Source organism: Oncorhynchus tshawytscha, linkage group LG14 (assembly GCF_018296145.1).
Source record: "Oncorhynchus tshawytscha isolate Ot180627B linkage group LG14, Otsh_v2.0, whole genome shotgun sequence".
Taxonomy (NCBI): domain Eukaryota; kingdom Metazoa; phylum Chordata; class Actinopteri; order Salmoniformes; family Salmonidae; genus Oncorhynchus; species Oncorhynchus tshawytscha.
This window is the reverse complement of record NC_056442.1, coordinates 6,164,129-6,183,135: the sequence shown is the minus strand read 5'-3', so window position 1 is coordinate 6,183,135 and position 19,007 is coordinate 6,164,129. Positions and strand designations below refer to the sequence as shown.

Genomic DNA, 19,007 nt, shown 5'->3' with positions numbered 1-19,007 from the left:
ACGATAGTAATTTTGTCAAATCACCACCATAATAAGAGTGTTTCTGTGTTCATATTTCAGAACAACATATGGATTCTTTAGACATACAGAATAATTCTATAGAATTCTTAAAAGAAGGGCTAAGGATTTATAAAATGATTATTATTATAATTATATTATGCTTTTCAATGATGTTCTGATTTAATCTCTCCAGTTTTTGTTGGAAAGGAAAGGGTTAACACTGAAGTGAAAAAGATCCAATCAGGATTTTTCTTTTGCTGGTCTCTGGTGGGGATCAATCTAGCTAGCTAAGTCAGCCATTGGCTAGGCCATCAGAAGCGAGATAGAAGGCTTTTGCCATTCAACTGTATTAGTGCAACATTTTGGAATGACAGTGGAATCAACCAATCGCATTTTGACATAATGGGTGGGACCGTTTTTACAAAGCCTATGGAAACTACTCGAAGGCTAACAGTTCATTATGCATTAGCGAGCTGTAGTTTTTCCATGGTCTAGTTAGCTTTTGTTGTAGGCTAGTTTGCAGCAGCAGCAGCAGCATGAGTTGTTGTCGCTAATTTGTTAGCTTCCCCCTTTTCAAAAATAACTTCAACAATAAGTTAAGTTTCAAATGATCCTCATCTGGTGAGTGGAATTGTATTTTTTTTTATTGCAGCACGCTTGCTGTTGTTAAGCCATCTCTTTGTTGCATTTAAACTTTAGGTGATCAGTTACTTTGTGTGCTAAACTTGAAATGTGTTTTTCAACGGGAAATAATACATGTACATTTCGATTGGGAAATGCTTAATGGTTGTGTTTTTGTATTCTTATGATTGGGACCTACTGGCTTATTATGTCCGAGTGAATGGACTACTTATCCTTTAACATCATGCTGTGTGTGACTGTTGTCTTTCCATCGGCCTTATGCAGTGGTGTAGTGGTGACTGAAGAAGCGGGTATACTCTAATTTTGCCAAAAAGTTCCCAAACAGTATGAAGGAGCCTAGTCACAAAAACACACACAGCCATTTTCCAGCCAAAGAGAGGAGTCACAAAAACCAGAAATGGAGATAAAATGAATCACTAACCTTTGATGATCTTCATCAGATGACACTCATAGGACTTCATGTTACACAATATGTTTTGTTCGATAAAGTTCATATTTGTATACAAAAATCTGAGTTTACATTGGCACGTTATGTTTAGTAGTTCGAAAACATCCGGTGATTTTGCAGAGAGCCACATCAATTTACAGAAATACTCTAAATAAATATTGATAAAAGATACAACTATTATGCATGGAATTATAGATACACGTCTCTTTAATGCAACCGCTGTGTCAGATTTCAAAAAAAGCTTTACACGAAAAAGCACAACATGCAATAATCTGAGTACAGCGCTCAGACAACAAATCAAACCATACAGATATCCGCCATGTTGTGGAGTCAACAGAAGTCAGAAATAACATTATATATATTCACTTACCTTTGATGATCTTCATCAGAATGCACTCCCAGGAATCCCAGTTCCACAATAAATGTTTGATTTATCCAATAAAGTCCATAATTTATGTCCAAATCCCTCCTTTTTGTTTGCGCGTTTAGCCCAGTAATCCAAATTCATGACGCGCGAGCAGACAAAAAGTGAAAAAGTTCTGTTACATTCCGTAGAAACATGTCAAACGAAGTATAGAATCAATCTTTAGGATGTTTTTATCATGAATCTTCAATCATATTCCAACCGGAGAATTCCTTTGTCTTCAGAAATGCAATGGAACTCAAGCTAACTCTCACGTGAACGAGCGTGGTCAGCTCATGCCACTCTGCCAGACCTCTGACACAATCCCTTCTCATTCCCCCCTCCTTCACAGTAGAAGCATCAAACAAGGTTCTAAAGACTGTTGACATCTATTGGAGCCTTAGGAAGTGCAATTTGACCCCATAGACACTGTATATTCGATAGGCAAAGAGTTGAAAAACTACAAACCTCAGATTTCCCACTTCCTGGTTGGATTTTTTCTCAGGTTTTTGCCTGCCATATGAGTTCTGTTATACTCAGACATCATTCAAACCGTTTTAGAAACTTCAGAGTGTTTTCTATCCAAATATACTAATAATATGCATATATTAGCAACTGGGCCTGAGTAGCAGGCAGTTTACTCTGGGCACCTTATTCATCCAAGCTACTCAATACTGCCCCCAGCCATATGAATTTAACATTTTTGTATTTTTTCTATACCAAAACAATATGTTCAAGTCCTCAATAATGCTTGAACCAGATCAATCTGATTGGGTGGACCTGGGCAGTAGCGGTGTGTGGGCAAAATCAATGAGGAAGCCAAGCCAATAAAAAGCCAAATTACAACCCATGTTGTGATAATTGCGTTGTTTGCTCCCTAACCCATTCATTCATACGCCACGAAATATATAATAAGGCCGTGACAACAAAAAGACAAGTCGCACAGTGGCGGCATAAATTCAACTACACATAGACTTATTTCATCACAAAACCGAAGAGTAACATCTGTCTGGTGAAGTCCACAAAGCTAATATTGCATATCAACAGTTACAGTTGAAGTCGGAAGTTTACATACACTTAGGTTGGAGACATTAAAACTAGTTTTTCAACCACTCCACCAATTTCTTGTGAACATACTATAGTTTTGGCAAGTCAGATAGGACATCTACTTTCTGCATGACACAAATCATTTTTTCCAACAATTGTTTACAGACAGATTATTTCACTTATAATTCACTGTATCACAGTTCTAGTGGGTCAGAAGTTGACATACATCAAGTTGACTTTGCCTTTCAACAGCTTGGAAAATTCCAGAAAATTATGTCATGGCTTTAGAAGCTTCTGATAGGCTAATTGACATCATTTGAGTCAATTGGAGGTGAACCTGTGGATATATTTCAAGGCCTACCTTCAAACTCAGTGCCTCTTTGCTTGACATCATGGGGAAATCAAAAATCACCCAACTTATTATGGGAAGCTTGTGGAAGGCTACCCGAAACATTAGACCCAAGTTAAACAATTTAAAGGCATTGCTACCAAATACTAATAGAGTCTATGGTAACTTCTGACCCACTGGGAATGTGATGAAAGACATAAAAGCTAAAATAAATAATTCACTCTGCTATTATTCTAACATTTCACATTCTTTAATATTAAGTGGTGATCCAAACTGACCTAAGACAGGGAATTTTGACAAGGATTAAATGTCAGGAATTGTGAAACTGAGTTGAAATGTATTTGGCTAAGGTGTATGTAAACTTCCGACTTCAACTGTTCAACCTGCAGCATGGTCAAGCAGGTTTATGTTTTCGACAGTTTACTAAAGAGCTACTGATTTAGAACCATGGAGATACAGCAAGTCAGCACAAGGACAAGAGCAGCACTGCCTCCGCTATACCAGCACCATTTCAACTTAAACATTTAAACATCATCAAATCAACAAGAACATGCTTAGTTTAATATACTGAAAACAAATGTAAAAATACCAAAAACAATGTAGTCCAATCAATGCTGCTAAATATCATGTGGCTGTCCCTGGTTCTGATTTCTGTGTGTGTGTGTGTGTGTGTGTGTGTGTGTGTGTGTACGTGTGTACGTAAGTAAAAACTTTATTTTTTGCACTCACACTAGTTGAACGCCAATGCCTTCCTCCTCTCTTTCATGTTGGCAAAATGGTCTATTGTCTGTCATACAGTGCACTTTTAGCTTTTGTTGTCATATGCTACCTAGCTAAAATGCTTGCTAGCCTGACCTCCTTGCATGGACAACAATGAACCAGCTAAGTTATCTAGCTAGCTAGTTAATGTGAGACTACTAGTCTACACATTGAACTGTAATCATCTCAGGCCAGTGGCACAACATATTAATTTATGGTTAGATCAGAATCCCCGTCATAATCATTGGCCTGTACAGACAATTAATTCAAAACCACAAGTCCAAAACCCAATCTCCATCAATGGTTTGCCAGAGGGCCGATTTAGCAATCTAGCTACTGTAGGACATCAACACAAGCAGACCAGAAACAGACATGTTTTTCTGAAAATTATGATTGCAAAGGAAGTGATTTAATTGGTCTGAAGCCAAATCCAAACGGGCCTCTTTATGGGTGCATTTTGCTGCACCGGGACAACCCGCAGTTTGTTGGCTAATTATTTTATGTATTTGTTTTATCAAGGGAGTCCAAACGCTTGCTGGCATCAATGAAATGGTACGGCGGCAACATGTTATACTCTTTTGGTCTTGACAGAATCATATACATGGGCTACACATACTGAGATGGAGGGGCGCTGTTTCCCTCACTCGGATGATTTCTCCGGTGAGATTCAGCCACTTGTGAATTGACGTAAAATTATGACAACACAGAGAGAGACGAAAGATACATGATTTTATCATTTAAATGTTTTTATTGGTCAAATATTTGGGGAAGCCTGACTTCCCTTGGCATACATGATTAAACACCACTGGGCCTGGCAGGTCCTGGCTCCCCAGCGGGTGGGACTGTGTCCGCCCATGTCTACGCCCCCTGATGCAAACAGCACATGATGACAATTGCACATCACAAATAGCAACTAACCAACACTTTGGACCAAACCTTTTCAATACCTGGTTTGCAAACCCAACGTTGCCTTAGTTAGCATTTACTGGTAGATATCATGAGTTGAAATGTCTTTCCTACCCTACCGGCTACCGATGTCATTCTTCTGTGAGCTGTTCCATGTGACAACCAGTTAAGAGCCTCTTGCTGCCTGCAGATGATATTCCACTGAAACTAGGCTGTGTGCTGCGCGCATGTGAATATATTTCACGTGCTTTGTGATTGTGTAGACCACTGTGTGTATAATTTCTCTATTGCACAACATGATTGAAAAGTCGTATACCTCTACTACGCAATGCCAACTGAAAAAATAAATACAAATAAAGTGGCTTGTACGGCTTATACTGTACCTGCATATACCCTCCACTACACCACTGGCCCTTCCTGTTTTACAAAAAGTGCACTCTCCTACATGAGTGCTCTGGTATTATGGTTGCTGTACATTCAGAATCACGAACCTGTCACACACTGGCCTGGGTCCAATAGGTTTGCGACTGCACAAAAATGTCTATAATAGATATAAAGACTATTAAGATATGAATGTTTCAAGAAAAGACTGTATATATTTTGCCCATTGAAGTGGTTTTATGGCTGACTGAATGGAAGCTGATAATTCTACATTTTTTAAAAACTCTGAGTCAAGACCAAGTACACATGTATCCAACACCGAGACAAGACCGAGATACTCAATATGTGGTCTTACAACACTGGTATCGGTCCCACTGAGTAGACTGACTAGATCTGGTCCAGGATGTTCCATGCGGCCCTGGACCAGAGCTACTGACAGGCAGATTCAAGTGGGGCCCAAAAGCAGACAGCAGATGATTGACCAAGTATGTGTGCACTAATGTTTTGAATGGATACATTACTTGCTAAGTATCATCAGTCATTTCATGAACGCCACAGACCCGTTGAGGGATTATAATCATGTTATTATCTTGTCAGTTTGTTTTTCAAACTTCTCTCAGCAACACTACTGCCAAGTCTGACATATGCCCACACTCCCAGTCAAGCATTCAGACGCTTAATTGTTTTGAAAGAATGTTTATGTTGCTTGTTTGACTGTCATCCAAGATCAAATTAATGGCAGACCAATGTCTTACAAAGAGAACAGTATGTAGACTAGCCTACGCACTGAAATATCTCTGCCTTTGTAACGATCGTTGTCCTCCTCGGATGAGGAATAGGAAGGATCAGAAGAAAACGCAGTGTCGTAAGTGTCTATGTCAATTTTCATAAATAAATTGAACACTGCAATAACCAAAAAACAACAAAGAGAGAGAGTGAAAGAAACGAAACAGTTCTGTAAGGTGAAGACACACAAAACAGAAAACAACTACCCACAACCCATAGTGGGAAAACAGGCTGCCTCAGTATGGTTCTCAATCAGAGACAACGATTGACAGCTGCATCTGATTGGGAACCATACCAGGCCATACACATAGAAATCTAACACACAGAACAAAACATAGAATGCCAACCCCAACTCACGCCCTGACCAAACTAAAATAGAGACATAAAAATTGAACTAAGGTCAGGACAGCATGTTGATTTACTTCTATTATAATGCCATACGTCATTATTGGAACAGTGAAGCATGTTTTCTTCTTTTGGCTCTATACTCCAAAAGTTTGGATTTGAAATCAAACAATCACTAGGAGGTTAGAGTGCAGACTGTCAGCTTTAAATGTAGAGTATCTTCACCCATATCGGGTGAACCGTTTAGAAATTACAGCACTTTTTGTACATAGTCCCCCTATTTTAGAGGAGCAAAAGTATTGGGACACTTTTGCTCCTGGACTACATCAATTATGTCTGGGTGTATGGAATCTGGTTTGGATCAGGTCTTTGGTTTCTTGGGTTCCTGGTTGAAGAAAATTGGCAGTCCGACACCAAGTCCAAACCGTAACCAGAAAAATGCCAAGTCCCATTCAAGGCCATGATAGTAATTTTGTCAAATCACCACCATAATAAGAGTGTTTCTGTGTTCATATTTCAGAACAACATATGGATTATTTAGACATACAGAATAGTGAAAAAATGCATGCCGAGAGAAAATAGAGCCACTCTACAACTTATTACAGCGGGGAAAATGGGCTTTCTATGTCTTCAAAGAAGTGCTAAGGATTTATAAAATTATTATTATAATAATTATAATTATATTATGCTTTTCAATGATGTTCTGATTTATTCTCTCCAGTTTTTGTTGGAAAGGAAAGGGTTAACACTGAAGTGAAAAAAAGATCCAATCAGGATTTTCCATTGTCTAGTTAGCTTTTGTTGTAGGCTAGTTTGCAGCAGCAGCAGGAGTTGTTGTCGCTAATTTGTTAGCTTCCCCCTTTTCAAAAATAACTTCAACAATAAGTTAAGTTTCAAATTATCCTCATCTGGTGAGTGGAATTGTATTTTTTTTTATTGCAGCACGCTTGCTGTTGTTAAGCCATCTCTTTGTTGCATTTAAACTTTAGGTGATCAGTTACTTTGTGTGCTAAACTTGAAATGTGTTTTTCAACGGGAAATAATACATGTACATTTCGATTGGGAAATGCTTAATGGTTGTGTTTTTGTATTCTTATGATTGGGACCTACTGGCTTATTATGTCCGAGTGAATGGACTACTTATCCTTTAACATCATGCTGTGTGTGACTGTTGTCTTTCCATCGGCCTTATGCAGTGGTGTAGTGGTGACTGAAGAAGCGGGTATACTCTAATTTTGCCAAAAAGTTCCCAAACAGTATGAAGGAGCCTAGTCACAAAAACACACACAGCCATTTTCCAGCCAAAGAGAGGAGTCACAAAAACCAGAAATGGAGATAAAATGAATCACTAACCTTTGATGATCTTCATCAGATGACACTCATAGGACTTCATGTTACACAATAAGTTTTGTTCGATAAAGTTCATATTTGTATACAAAAATCTGAGTTTACATTGGCACGTTATGTTTAGTAGTTCGAAAACATCCGGTGATTTTGCAGAGAGCCACATCAATTTACAGAAATACTCTAAATAAATATTGATAAAAGATACAACTATTATGCATGGAATTATAGTTACACGTCTCTTTAATGCAACCGCTGTGTCAGATTTCAAAAAAGCTTTACACGAAAAAGCACAACATGCAATAATCTGAGTACAGCGCTCAGACAACAAATCAAACCATACAGATATCCGCCATGTTGTGGAGTCAACAGAAGTCAGAAATAACATTATATATATTCACTTACCTTTGATGATCTTCATCAGAATGCACTCCCAGGAATCCCAGTTCCACAATAAATGTTTGATTTATCCAATAAAGTCCATAATTTATGTCCAAATCCCTCCTTTTTGTTTGCGCGTTTAGCCCAGTAATCCAAATTCATGACGCGCGAGCAGACAAAAAGTGAAAAAGTTCTGTTACATTCCGTAGAAACATGTCAAACGAAGTATAGAATCAATCTTTAGGATGTTTTTATCATGAATCTTCAATCATATTCCAACCGGAGAATTCCTTTGTCTTCAGAAATGCAATGGAACTCAAGCTAACTCTCACGTGAACGAGCGTGGTCAGCTCATGCCACTCTGCCAGACCTCTGACACAATCCCTTCTCATTCCCCCCTCCTTCACAGTAGAAGCATCAAACAAGGTTCTAAAGACTGTTGACATCTATTGGAGCCTTAGGAAGTGCAATTTGACCCCATAGACACTGTATATTCGATAGGCAAAGAGTTGAAAAACTACAAACCTCAGATTTCCCACTTCCTGGTTGGATTTTTTTCTCAGGTTTTTGCCTGCCATATGAGTTCTGTTATACTCAGACATCATTCAAACCGTTTTAGAAACTTCAGAGTGTTTTCTATCCAAATATACTAATAATATGCATATATTAGCAACTGGGCCTGAGTAGCAGGCAGTTTACTCTGGGCACCTTATTCATCCAAGCTACTCAATACTGCCCCCAGCCATATGAAGTTAACATTTTTGTATTTTTTCTATACCAAAACAATATGTTCAAGTCCTCAATAATGCTTGAACCAGATCAATCTGATTGGGTGGACCTGGGCAGTAGTGGTGTGTGGGCAAAATCACTGAGGAAGCCAAGCCAATAAAAGCTAGCTAGCTAGTTAATGTGAGACTACTAGTCTACACATTGAACTGTAATCATCTCAGGCCAGTGGCACAACATATTAATTTATGGTTAGATCAGAATCCCCGTCATAATCATTGGCCTGTACAGACAATTAATTCAAAACCACAAGTCCAAAACCCAATCTCCATCAATGGTTTGCCAAATGGCCGATTTAGCAATCTAGCTACTGCAGGACATCAACACAAGCAGACCAGAAACAGACATGTTTTTCTGAAAATTATGATTGCAAAGGAAGTGATTTAATTGGTCTGAAGCCAAATCCAAACGGGCCTCTTTATGGGTGCATTTTGCTGCACCGGGACAACCCGCAGTTTGTTGGCTAATTATTTTATGTATTTGTTTTATCAAGGGAGTCCAAACGCTTGCTGGCATCAATGAAATGGTACGGCGGCAACATGTTATACTCTTTTGGTCTTGACAGAATCATATACATGGGCTACACATACTGAGATGGAGGGGCGCTTTGTCCCTCACTCGAATGATTTCTCTGGTGAGATTCAGCCACTTGTGAATTGACGTAAAATTATGACAACACAGAGAGAGACGAAAGATACATGATTTTATCATTTAAATGTTTTTATTGGTCAAATATTTGGGGAAGCCTGACTTCCCTTGGCATACATGATTAAACACCACTGGGCCTGGCAGGTCCTGGCTCCCCAGCGGGTGGGACTGTGTCCGCCCATGTCCACGCCCCCTGATGCAAACAGCACATGATGACAATTGCACATCACAAATAGCCTACTAACCAACACTTTGGACTAAAACTTTTCAATACCTGGTTTGCAAACCCAACGTTGCCTTAGTTAGCATTTACTGGTAGATATCATGAGTTGAAATGTCTTTCCTACCCTACCGGCTACCGATGTCATTCTTCTGTGAGCTGTTCCATGTGACAACCAGTTAAGAGCCTCTTGCTGCCTGCAGATGATATTCCACTGAAACTAGGCTGTGTGCTGCGCGCATGTGAATATATTTCACGTGCTTTGTGATTGTGTAGACCACTGTGTGTATAATTTCTCTATTGCACGACAAAATTCAAAAGTCGTATACGACGCAATGCCAACTGAAAAAAATAAATACAAATAAAGTGGCTTGTACTGCTTATACTGTACCTGCATATACCATATATGATAATTCTACATTTAAAAAAAACTCTAAGTCAAGACCAAGTACACATGTATCCAACACCGAGACAAGACCGAGATACTCAATATGTGGTCTTACAACACTGGTATCGGTCCCACTGAGTAGACTGACTAGATCTGGTCCAGGATGTTCCGTGCGGCCCTGGACCAGAGCTACTGACAGGCAGATTCAAGTGGGGCCCAAAAGCAGACAGCAGATGATTGACCAAGTATGTGTGCACTAATGTTTTGAATGGATACATTACTTGCTAAGTATCATCAGTCATTGCATGAACGCCACAGACCCGTTGAGGGATTATAATCATGTTATTATCTTGTCAGTTTGTTTTTCAAACTTCTCTCAGCAACACTACTGCCAAGTCTGACATATGCCCACACTCCCAGTCAAGCATTCAGACGCTTAATTGTTTTGAAAGAATGTTTATGTTGCTTGTTTGACTGTCATCCAAGATAAAAAATGAATGGCAGACTAATGTCTTACAAAGAGAACAGTATGTAGACTAGCCTACGCACTGAGATATCTCTGCCGTCTCCTCGCACTGTTCTTGTTATCGTAGAACTAATGTCTGACAAAGAGAGCAGTATGTAGACTAGCCTACGCAGTGAGATATCTCTGCCGTTGTAATGATCGAGGGTCAAGGATTAGACCAAAACTCAGCGTGGTAAGTGCCCATGTTAATTTTAATAAATAAATTGAACACTGCAATAACCAAAAAACAACAAAGAGAGAGAGTGAACGAAACAAAACAGTTCTGTGAGATGAAGACACACAAAACAGAAAATAACTACCCACAACCCATAGTGGGAAAACAGGCTGCCTCAGTATGGTTCTCAATCAGAGACAACGATTGACAAAGGCCTCTGATTGGGAACCATACCAGGCCATACACATAGAAATCTAACACACACAACAAAACATAGAATGCCCACCCCAACTCACGCCCTGACCAAACTAAAATAGAGACATAAAAATGTAACTAAGGTCAGGACGTGACAGCCGTCTTCTCACACTGTTCTTGTTAGAACAGCATGTTGATTTACTTCTATTATAATGTCATACGTCATTATTGGAACTGTGAAGCATATTTTCTTCTTTTGCCTCTATACTCCAAAAGTTTGGATTTGAAATCAAACAATGGACTAGGAGGTTAGAGTGCAGACTGTCAGCTTTAAATGTAGGGTATCTTCACCCATATCAGGTGAACCGTTTAGAAATTACAGCACTCTTTGTACTTAGTCCCCCTATTTTAGAGGAGCAAAAGTATTGGGACAATTTCACTTATGTGTATTTAAGTAGTAAAATGTTAAGTATTTGGTCCCATATTAATAGCATACAATGACTACATCAATGCTGTAATTTATAAACAGTTCACCCGATATGGATGAAAATACCCTCAAATTAAAGCTGACAGTGCACTTTTACCTCATAGTCATTGTTTGATTTAAAATCCAAACTTTTGGACAATAGCGCCATAAGAGGAAAACATGATTCACTGTCCCAATAATTACGGAGGGCACTGTGTTTGATTAATGGCTTTTAACAATAGTGATTTGAATTCTCGAGGAGTTTCAGAACACCTAGTGGTAGCCTGAACCCCTGGTAGAATCTGATTGATGGAAGTGTGTGTGAAGGGAAAAATGTTAACGTTTGAGGTCAGTGTTTGGTGGTGTGTGTGGTGTTGTGTGTGTGTGTGTGTGTGTGTGTGTATTGGTTTATGTGGTGAGGGAATGGCTGGGTTAGTGATGGTGGTGTGAGGTTAAAGCTAAGAGGAATTCAATGGAAATTATGTCACCTCGTTCAAAGAGTTCTGCTCTTGTTGGCCTATAGTGGAGAAGGAGGGAGAGAGACTTATGAATTGTTGTTGTGCCAAACACATTTAAATATGAATTACCTGTATACTGAATTGTGTGTGTGTGTGTGTGTGTGTGTGTGTGTGTGTGTGTGTGTGTGTGTGTGTGTGTGTGTGTGTGTGTGTGTGTGTGTGTGTGTGTGTGTGTGTGGGGGGGTTACGTGTGTGTTTTGTAGGGTGAGCGGGGACTTTCTGGGCCACCTGGAATACAAGGAGAAACTGGGATCGGGCTTCCTGGACACAAGGTATCACTCCATCACCCCATTGTTTTGAAAAATGAGAATTACATTTTCCCCCAACCACCTGTTGTATCTCACCTCGCGGGTGTTCAACTCTCTCTGCAGGGTGATGTGGGGTTCCAGGGGATACTGGGGCCTCCGGGACCACCTGGCTTGGGGGAACCTGGACTACCGGTGAGTTAGCGCTACCACAATATACGCATGCATTTATGAATACTCAGTGAAATGGGTGTTCATGTAGCTGTATGGAGTCTATGGTTATTCAAGTCTGTTCATCATTGGTTGATTTGTTTGTTTGTGTTTCACAGGGGCCTCAAGGGCCACAGGGCGTCCAAGGAGAGAAGGGTCCTATAGGAGAAGGCTTTGCCGGGCCAAAGGTATGACTGAGCATCTGCAGAGATGTGTCCCGGTCTGGGCTCCAGATCTGTCGCTGTAAAACCAGGAACATCACACGGATGAACGTTATAGGAGAAGACGCAGCGCCATAAAAGTCCATCTGAATTACACCTCTATTTGGTATCACAGTGTCACATGCAATGGATCTATCGATCAGTGATTTCTTGTTCTACTACGGAGTAACTTCCAGCATGCAGGTAGGCGAAGTTCATAGTTCAAAAGGACGTCAGGTGAACCCATACAGGCCCTGGGCTGGGAAACCCCCAGAAGCTATCCAGAACCCCTGTAGAACATGAAAGGAGTGAGTCACTCAACCGAGACCAGAAGGAAGGAATGAGTCCATCTGCTTTTCACTGGGTTGCTCAGGCACACATGGGCTACATCTGCCCAAACCAGACCTCTCTCTTTCTCCCTGCTCTTACATATCCTCTGAACTCAAGTGTTACCAGGATACGGCTATGCTATTTGCATTGCAGTGCGTGTCTTGCTTTCCTAAAGATATTATGTTCTACTGTAGCCTACGCCCTTGTTGCGACTTGTAAGAGAATGGTCGTAAAAGCATCAATGCAAACATGCCATTCCTTTAGAAAGAGATCTGTGTTACGGTATTGACAGTATTACATACAGTGGGGAGAACAAGTATTTGATACACTGCTGATTTTGCAGGTTTTCCAACTTACAAAGCATGTAGAGGTCTGTAATTTTTATCATAGGTACACTTCAACTGTGAGAGATGGAATCTAAAACAAAAATCCAGAAAATCACATTGTACGATTTTTAAGTAATTCATTTGCATTTTATTGCATGACATAAGTATTTGATGCATCAGAAAAGCAGAACTTAATATTTGGTACAGAAACCTTTGTTTGCAATTACAGTGATCATACGTTTCCTGTAGTTCTTGACCAGGTTTGCACACACTGCAGCAGGGATTTTGGCCCACTCCTCCATACAGACCTTCTCCAGATCCTTCAGGTATCGTGGCTGTCGCTGGGCAATACGGATTTCAGCTCTCTCCAAAGATTTTCTATTAGGTTCAGGTCTGGAGACTGGCTAGGCCACTCCAGGACCTTGAGATGCTTATTACGGAGCCAGTCCTTAGTTGCCCTGGCTGTGTGTTTCAGGTCGTTGTCATGCTGGAAGACCCAGCCACAACCCATCTTCAATGCTCTTACTGAGGGAAGGAGGTTGTTGGCCAAGATCTCGCGATACATGGCCCCATCCATCCTCCCCTCAATACGGTGCAGTAGTCTTGTCCCCTTCGCAGAAAAGCATCCCCAAAGAATGATGTTTCCACCTCCATGCTTCACGGTTGGGATGGTGTTCTGGGGTTGTACTCATCCTTCTTATTCCTCCAAACACGGCGAGTGGAGTTTAGACAAATGCTCTATTTTTGTCTCATCAGACCACATGACCTTGTCCCATTCCTCCTCTGGATCATCCAGATGGTCATTGGCAAACTTCAGACGGGCCTGGACATGCGCTGGCTTGAGCAGGGGGACCTTGTGTGCGCTGCAGTATTTTAATCCATGACGGCGTAGTGTGTTACTAATTGTTTTCTTTGAGAATGTGGTCCCAGCTCTCTTCGGGTCATTGACCAGGTCCTGCCGTGTAGTTCTGGGCTGATCCCTCACCTTCCTCATGATCATTGATGCCCCACGAGGTGAGATCTTGCATGGAGCCCCAGACCGAGGGTGATTGACCGTCATCTTGAACTTCTTCCATTTTCTAATAATTGCGCCAACAGTTGTTGCCTTCTCACCAAGCTGCTTGCCTATCCCAGCCTTGTGCAGGTCTACAATTTAACCCTGATGTCCTTACACAGCTCTCTGGTCTTGGCCATTGTGGAGAGGTTGGAGTCTGTTTGATTGAGTGTGTGGACAGGTGTATTTTATACAGGTAACGAGTTCAAACAGGTGCAGTTAATACAGGTAATGAGTGGAGAACAGGAGGGCTTCTTAAAGAAAAACTGTGAGAGCCGGAATTCTTACTAGTTGGTAGGTGATCAAATACTTATGTCATGCAATAAAATGCAAATTAATTACTTAAAAATCATACAATGTGATTTTCTGGATTTTTGTTTTAGATTCCGTCTCTCACAGTTGAAGTGTACCTATGATAAACAATTACAGACCTCTACATACTTTGTAAGTAGGAAAACCTGCAAAACCTGGCAGTGTATCAAATACTTGTTATCCCCACTGTAGGTTTATATTGCCTACTTAGCGACGAGGATAACATTACGCTTCCAGTGGCAGGTGAGGGAACACAGATCAACAATTGTTTTGATCATTCCTGAACGGTCTGGGAAAACAACGCTTGATTACGTTTTGGGAACGCACTTAAGTAACATCACGCCAAATGTAATCTCTGTTTGGCAAAGTTGCAACTTCGACTCATAATAGTCCAGTCAACTGACTGAGGAGACACATCGTTTATTGCATTATTTCATTGAAACTCCTATCATCAGAGATATTTATCTGGCAGTTTACTCTGGAGAGAGTGACGGTGTGAGTTTCCACCAGTCATCTAGAAGCTTCTACTATTAGAGATGGCCTCAAGGCTTTTACTTTCCTGCATTGAGACTGAGCCCAGAGACACAGCTCTGGTTATGAGCAGCAGTGCTCTGTTGCTAGTCACAAGTTCCGGCAAGTTCCAGATTCACGAGAGCTGAAGAGTTTTCTTTTTTTAACTGCTACCCTTGTCATCAGCACCTGCTGGGGTGAAGAAATGGAAGATTATGGGGGATTAATGTGTACATTTTATCTAAGCTCCGTTGCAGGTATATTCTGTTGCTGGTTTGTCCTCAGGTATTGCTAATGCTAATGATGTAGCTGCAGAGTGTATTCTCCCTAGTCCTGAGGTAACCTCTGAGGTAATGGGATATGTTTTGCACACATACAAGGCTCTCACTCTCTCTCTCTCTCTCTTGGCTTCAACTTTGATTATTGTGTAATTTATTTCATAGTTTTTTTTCTTTTAGTCGGCGCGTGACTCTGGCAGTGATTAAGTACAAAGAACCTTCAACGACATTCAGCTGGTCGCTGTGGTTTCCATCTCCACCAGTGCTGATCGACTCTCGCTCGGTGCCAAACACTAAACATGTCCTCCGGCATCTCAACAACCCGCCTTGACCATGTGATCTCCCTGGAACGTTAATTGGAGGTCCAGAGTGGATGCATGCGAGGCTGGGAAGATATCTGAATAAGTTTCCAGAACCCCTTTCACGTTCCTGTTTAGACTTCCTGTCTCTCACGCAGGAACAGACACAGTAAACGAACGTCCGTTGTCACCTTGCGAACCAGCCTCGGCGTGGCACATAGATAGACGTTAACATAAATTACAACAGAATGCTTGAACCTTTTGCCAAGGAGGAAGGAAAAACTCAGTTTAACGTTTCCAGAATGTTCCATTGTTCCCATCAGCCTTGTGGTTTTTCGTTCGCGGGATCATGATTGTTTTCCCGTCAATGAATAACTATCTGTTGCTGTTAGCTGTCTTAGGGCAGAATCCTAATTTGAAATCTAAATCTCTCATTGACATCAGTAGATGAAATTCTGAGTTATGGGCACAGACCTCAAATTGGGATTCTGCCACACCAGCCAGAGAGAGAGAGAGAGAGAGAGACTGAAGAGTTGAAGAGAATTGTAAAGAGCTGTGTTTGTATCTCCGCAGGGGGACCGGGGCCTGGAGGGGCCGAGGGGACCCAGAGGACAGCCCGGCGCTGGACTGAAAGGAGACAAGGTACAGTATAGACTGTAAATAAACTAAATCTGGGTGAATGGCCTTCACACAAACACGCAGTGTTCCCCAGGAACACATTAAGAGCCTTGGGTAGGGAGTGGCCAGAAGCACTGGCATCTAGGTCTCATTCAGACTGAGGTTATATATGAGGCCCCTATGGAATCTGTGTGGTGATGAATCACACAGGGGTCAAGGCTAATGTAAAGGGTGCATCTCAATTGTCTAAAGTGGCCTCCTCTCCTCGTCTCTTTGCCTTCATTGAAACTGGTGTTAAAGATCTGGACAATGTGGACGGAAAGTCCTGGTTCAGAAGGATTCTTGTCTTTTGCTTTCACCTAGTCTGTGTTTTCAGATAAAGGGGAGGAGACAAGGAGAGAAATCTACTTAACGCTATTTTGATGCAGCCTCATTCTACATGAATAACGTTGTGTACTGTCAGAAATAGAATCACGGTCCCACACTGATTATGGATATGAATTGATGACATTTATAAACTGGGTGGTTCAAGCCCTGAACGCTGATTGGCTGACAGCCGTAGTACCACAGGTATGACAAAAGTTATTTTTACTGGTCTAATTACGTTGGTAAACAGTTTCTAATAGCAATAAGGCACCTTGGGGGTTTGTGGTATATGGCCAATATACGACGGCTAAGGGCAGTGTCCAGGCACTCCGTGTTGTGTCGAGCTAAGAACAGCCCTTAGCCGTGGTATATTGGCCATATACCACACCCCCTCGGACCTTATTGCTTAAATATACCATTATGAAAAGCAAACACTGATAGAATTCCGGTAGCTGATGATCATTTTCACAGATTTGAACGTTAATTGACCTTAAAATGGTGTTTGTTCTTGGCCCGATTAGTCTTGGCAAGGTTAGCCTTGTGGTGAAATTCATTCTTGGGATATTGGCAGTGCTTTCATCATATGAGGCCAATCCTTCAGCAAGAATGCTGCTAACAGTTTGGATGAATGTTGCAGTTGGCTAACATTCTGTGTTTTCGCCATGTAACTTTATAACCGCTCTGTTGACACTATAAAGTGAATCATGCTGGCATTTTATAGCTGAGGCATGCATGTATTACTGGGTCGTTGGATCTGGAGTTTGTTTACTTTATTGCCTATCAAAATAGTCAATTGTGTGAACATTCTCAATATTTAATAGCAAGGGGACTAGCAGGAGGATTTTTAACACAGTAATTGTGTTATTTTGACAACTTTCCCTTCATTTTATAACAGATAATGAAAGGGTGATTATCCAGACCAATGTATATAAATGTATATGTACTTTTTGTATATTTATTTCATTAACTTTTCCTGTAAAACATCCGCGAGCTGGTGTTGGTGTAATTATAGCTATGATGCCAACAACGACTCTCTTTGTGACCCTCAGGGTGGCTTTGGCGCTCCAGGTTTTCCAGGGCCTGTCGGCCTGCCAGGCCTGGGCATTCAGGGGGAGAAGGTACGTAGGCCCACCTATTCATTATTACAGGTTTCACCAAGTATCACCCATACATCAATCACCGTCTTCTTATCGGCAGACTCAACAGCCTTGGTTTCTCAAATGACCGCCTCGCCTGGTTCATCAACTACTTCTCAGATAGAGTTCAGTGTGTCAAATCGGAGGTCCTGTTGTCTGGACCTCTGGAAGTCTCTATGGGGTACCACATGGTTCAATTCTCGGGCCGACTCTTTTCTCTGTCTATATCAACGATGTAGCTCTTGCTGCTGGTGATTCCCTGATCCACCTCTACGCAGACGACACCATTCTGTATACACCTGGCCCTTCTTTGGACACTGTGTTAACAAACCATCAAGCGAGCATCAATGCCATACAACACTCCTTCCGTGGCCTCCAACTGCTCTTAATCGCTAGTAAAACAAAATGCATGCTTTTCAACCGATCACTGCCCGCACCTGCCCGCCCGCCCGACTAGCATCACTTCTCTGGACAGTTCTGACATAGAATATGTGGACATATACAAATACCTAGGTGTCTGGCTAGACAGTAAACTCTCCTTCCAGACTCATAGTAAACATCTACAATCCAAAATTAAATCTAGAATCGGCTTCCTATTTCACGACAAAGCCTCTTTCAGTCACTCCGCCCTCATAAAACTGACTATCCTACCGATCCTCGACTTCAGCGATATCATTTACAAAATTGCCTCCAATACTCTACTCAGCAAACTGGAAGCAGTATAACACAGTGCCGTCCGTTTTGTCGCCAAAGCCCCATATACCGCCCACCACTGCGACCTGCATGCGCTCGTCAGCTGGCCATTGCCACATATTCGTCGCCAGACCTACCTGCTCCAGGTCATCTATAAATCTTTGCTAGTTAAAGCTCCACCTTATCTCAGCTCACTGGTGACGATAACAACACCCACCCGTAGCATGCGCTCCAGCAGGTATATCTCACTGGTCATCCCCAAAGCCAACGCCTCCTTTGGCCGCCTTTCCTTCCAGTTCTCTGCTGCCAATGACTGGAACGAATTGCAAAAATCACTGAAGTTGGAGGCTTATATCTCCCTCACTAACTTTAAACATCAGCTATCTGAGCAGCTAACCGATCGCTTCAGCTGTACATAGCCCATCTGTAAATAGCCCATCCAATCTACCTACCTCATCCCCATATTGTTTTTATATACTTTTTTACTCTTTTGCTCACCAGTATTTCTACTTGCACATCATCATCTGCACATCTATCACTCCAATGTTAATTTGCTAAATTGTAATTACTTCACTGCTATGGCCTATTTATTGCCTTACCACCTCACGCCATCTGCACACACTTTTTTTGTATTGTGTTATTGACTGTATGTTTGTTTATTCCATGTAAATCTGTGTTGTTGTTTGTGTCACACTGCGTTGCTTTACCTTGGCCAGGTCGCAGTTGTAAATGAGAACT

The 19,007-nt window shown here is 41.4% G+C and overlaps 1 protein-coding gene across 1 annotated transcript in view; it reads left to right on the top strand.

Moving 5' to 3' along the window:
* LOC112266441 (collagen alpha-1(XXVIII) chain-like) overlaps positions 1 to 19,007 on the top strand; it is a 36,945-nt gene that overhangs the window by 10,279 nt on the left and 7,659 nt on the right. Inside the window, exons 12-16 of the mRNA XM_024443911.2 lie at positions 11,896 to 11,964; positions 12,064 to 12,132; positions 12,267 to 12,335; positions 16,030 to 16,098; positions 17,490 to 17,558. Coding sequence (XP_024299679.1) covers positions 11,896 to 11,964; positions 12,064 to 12,132; positions 12,267 to 12,335; positions 16,030 to 16,098; positions 17,490 to 17,558 — 345 coding nt within the window. The remainder of the gene's footprint in view (positions 1 to 11,895; positions 11,965 to 12,063; positions 12,133 to 12,266; positions 12,336 to 16,029; positions 16,099 to 17,489; positions 17,559 to 19,007) is intronic.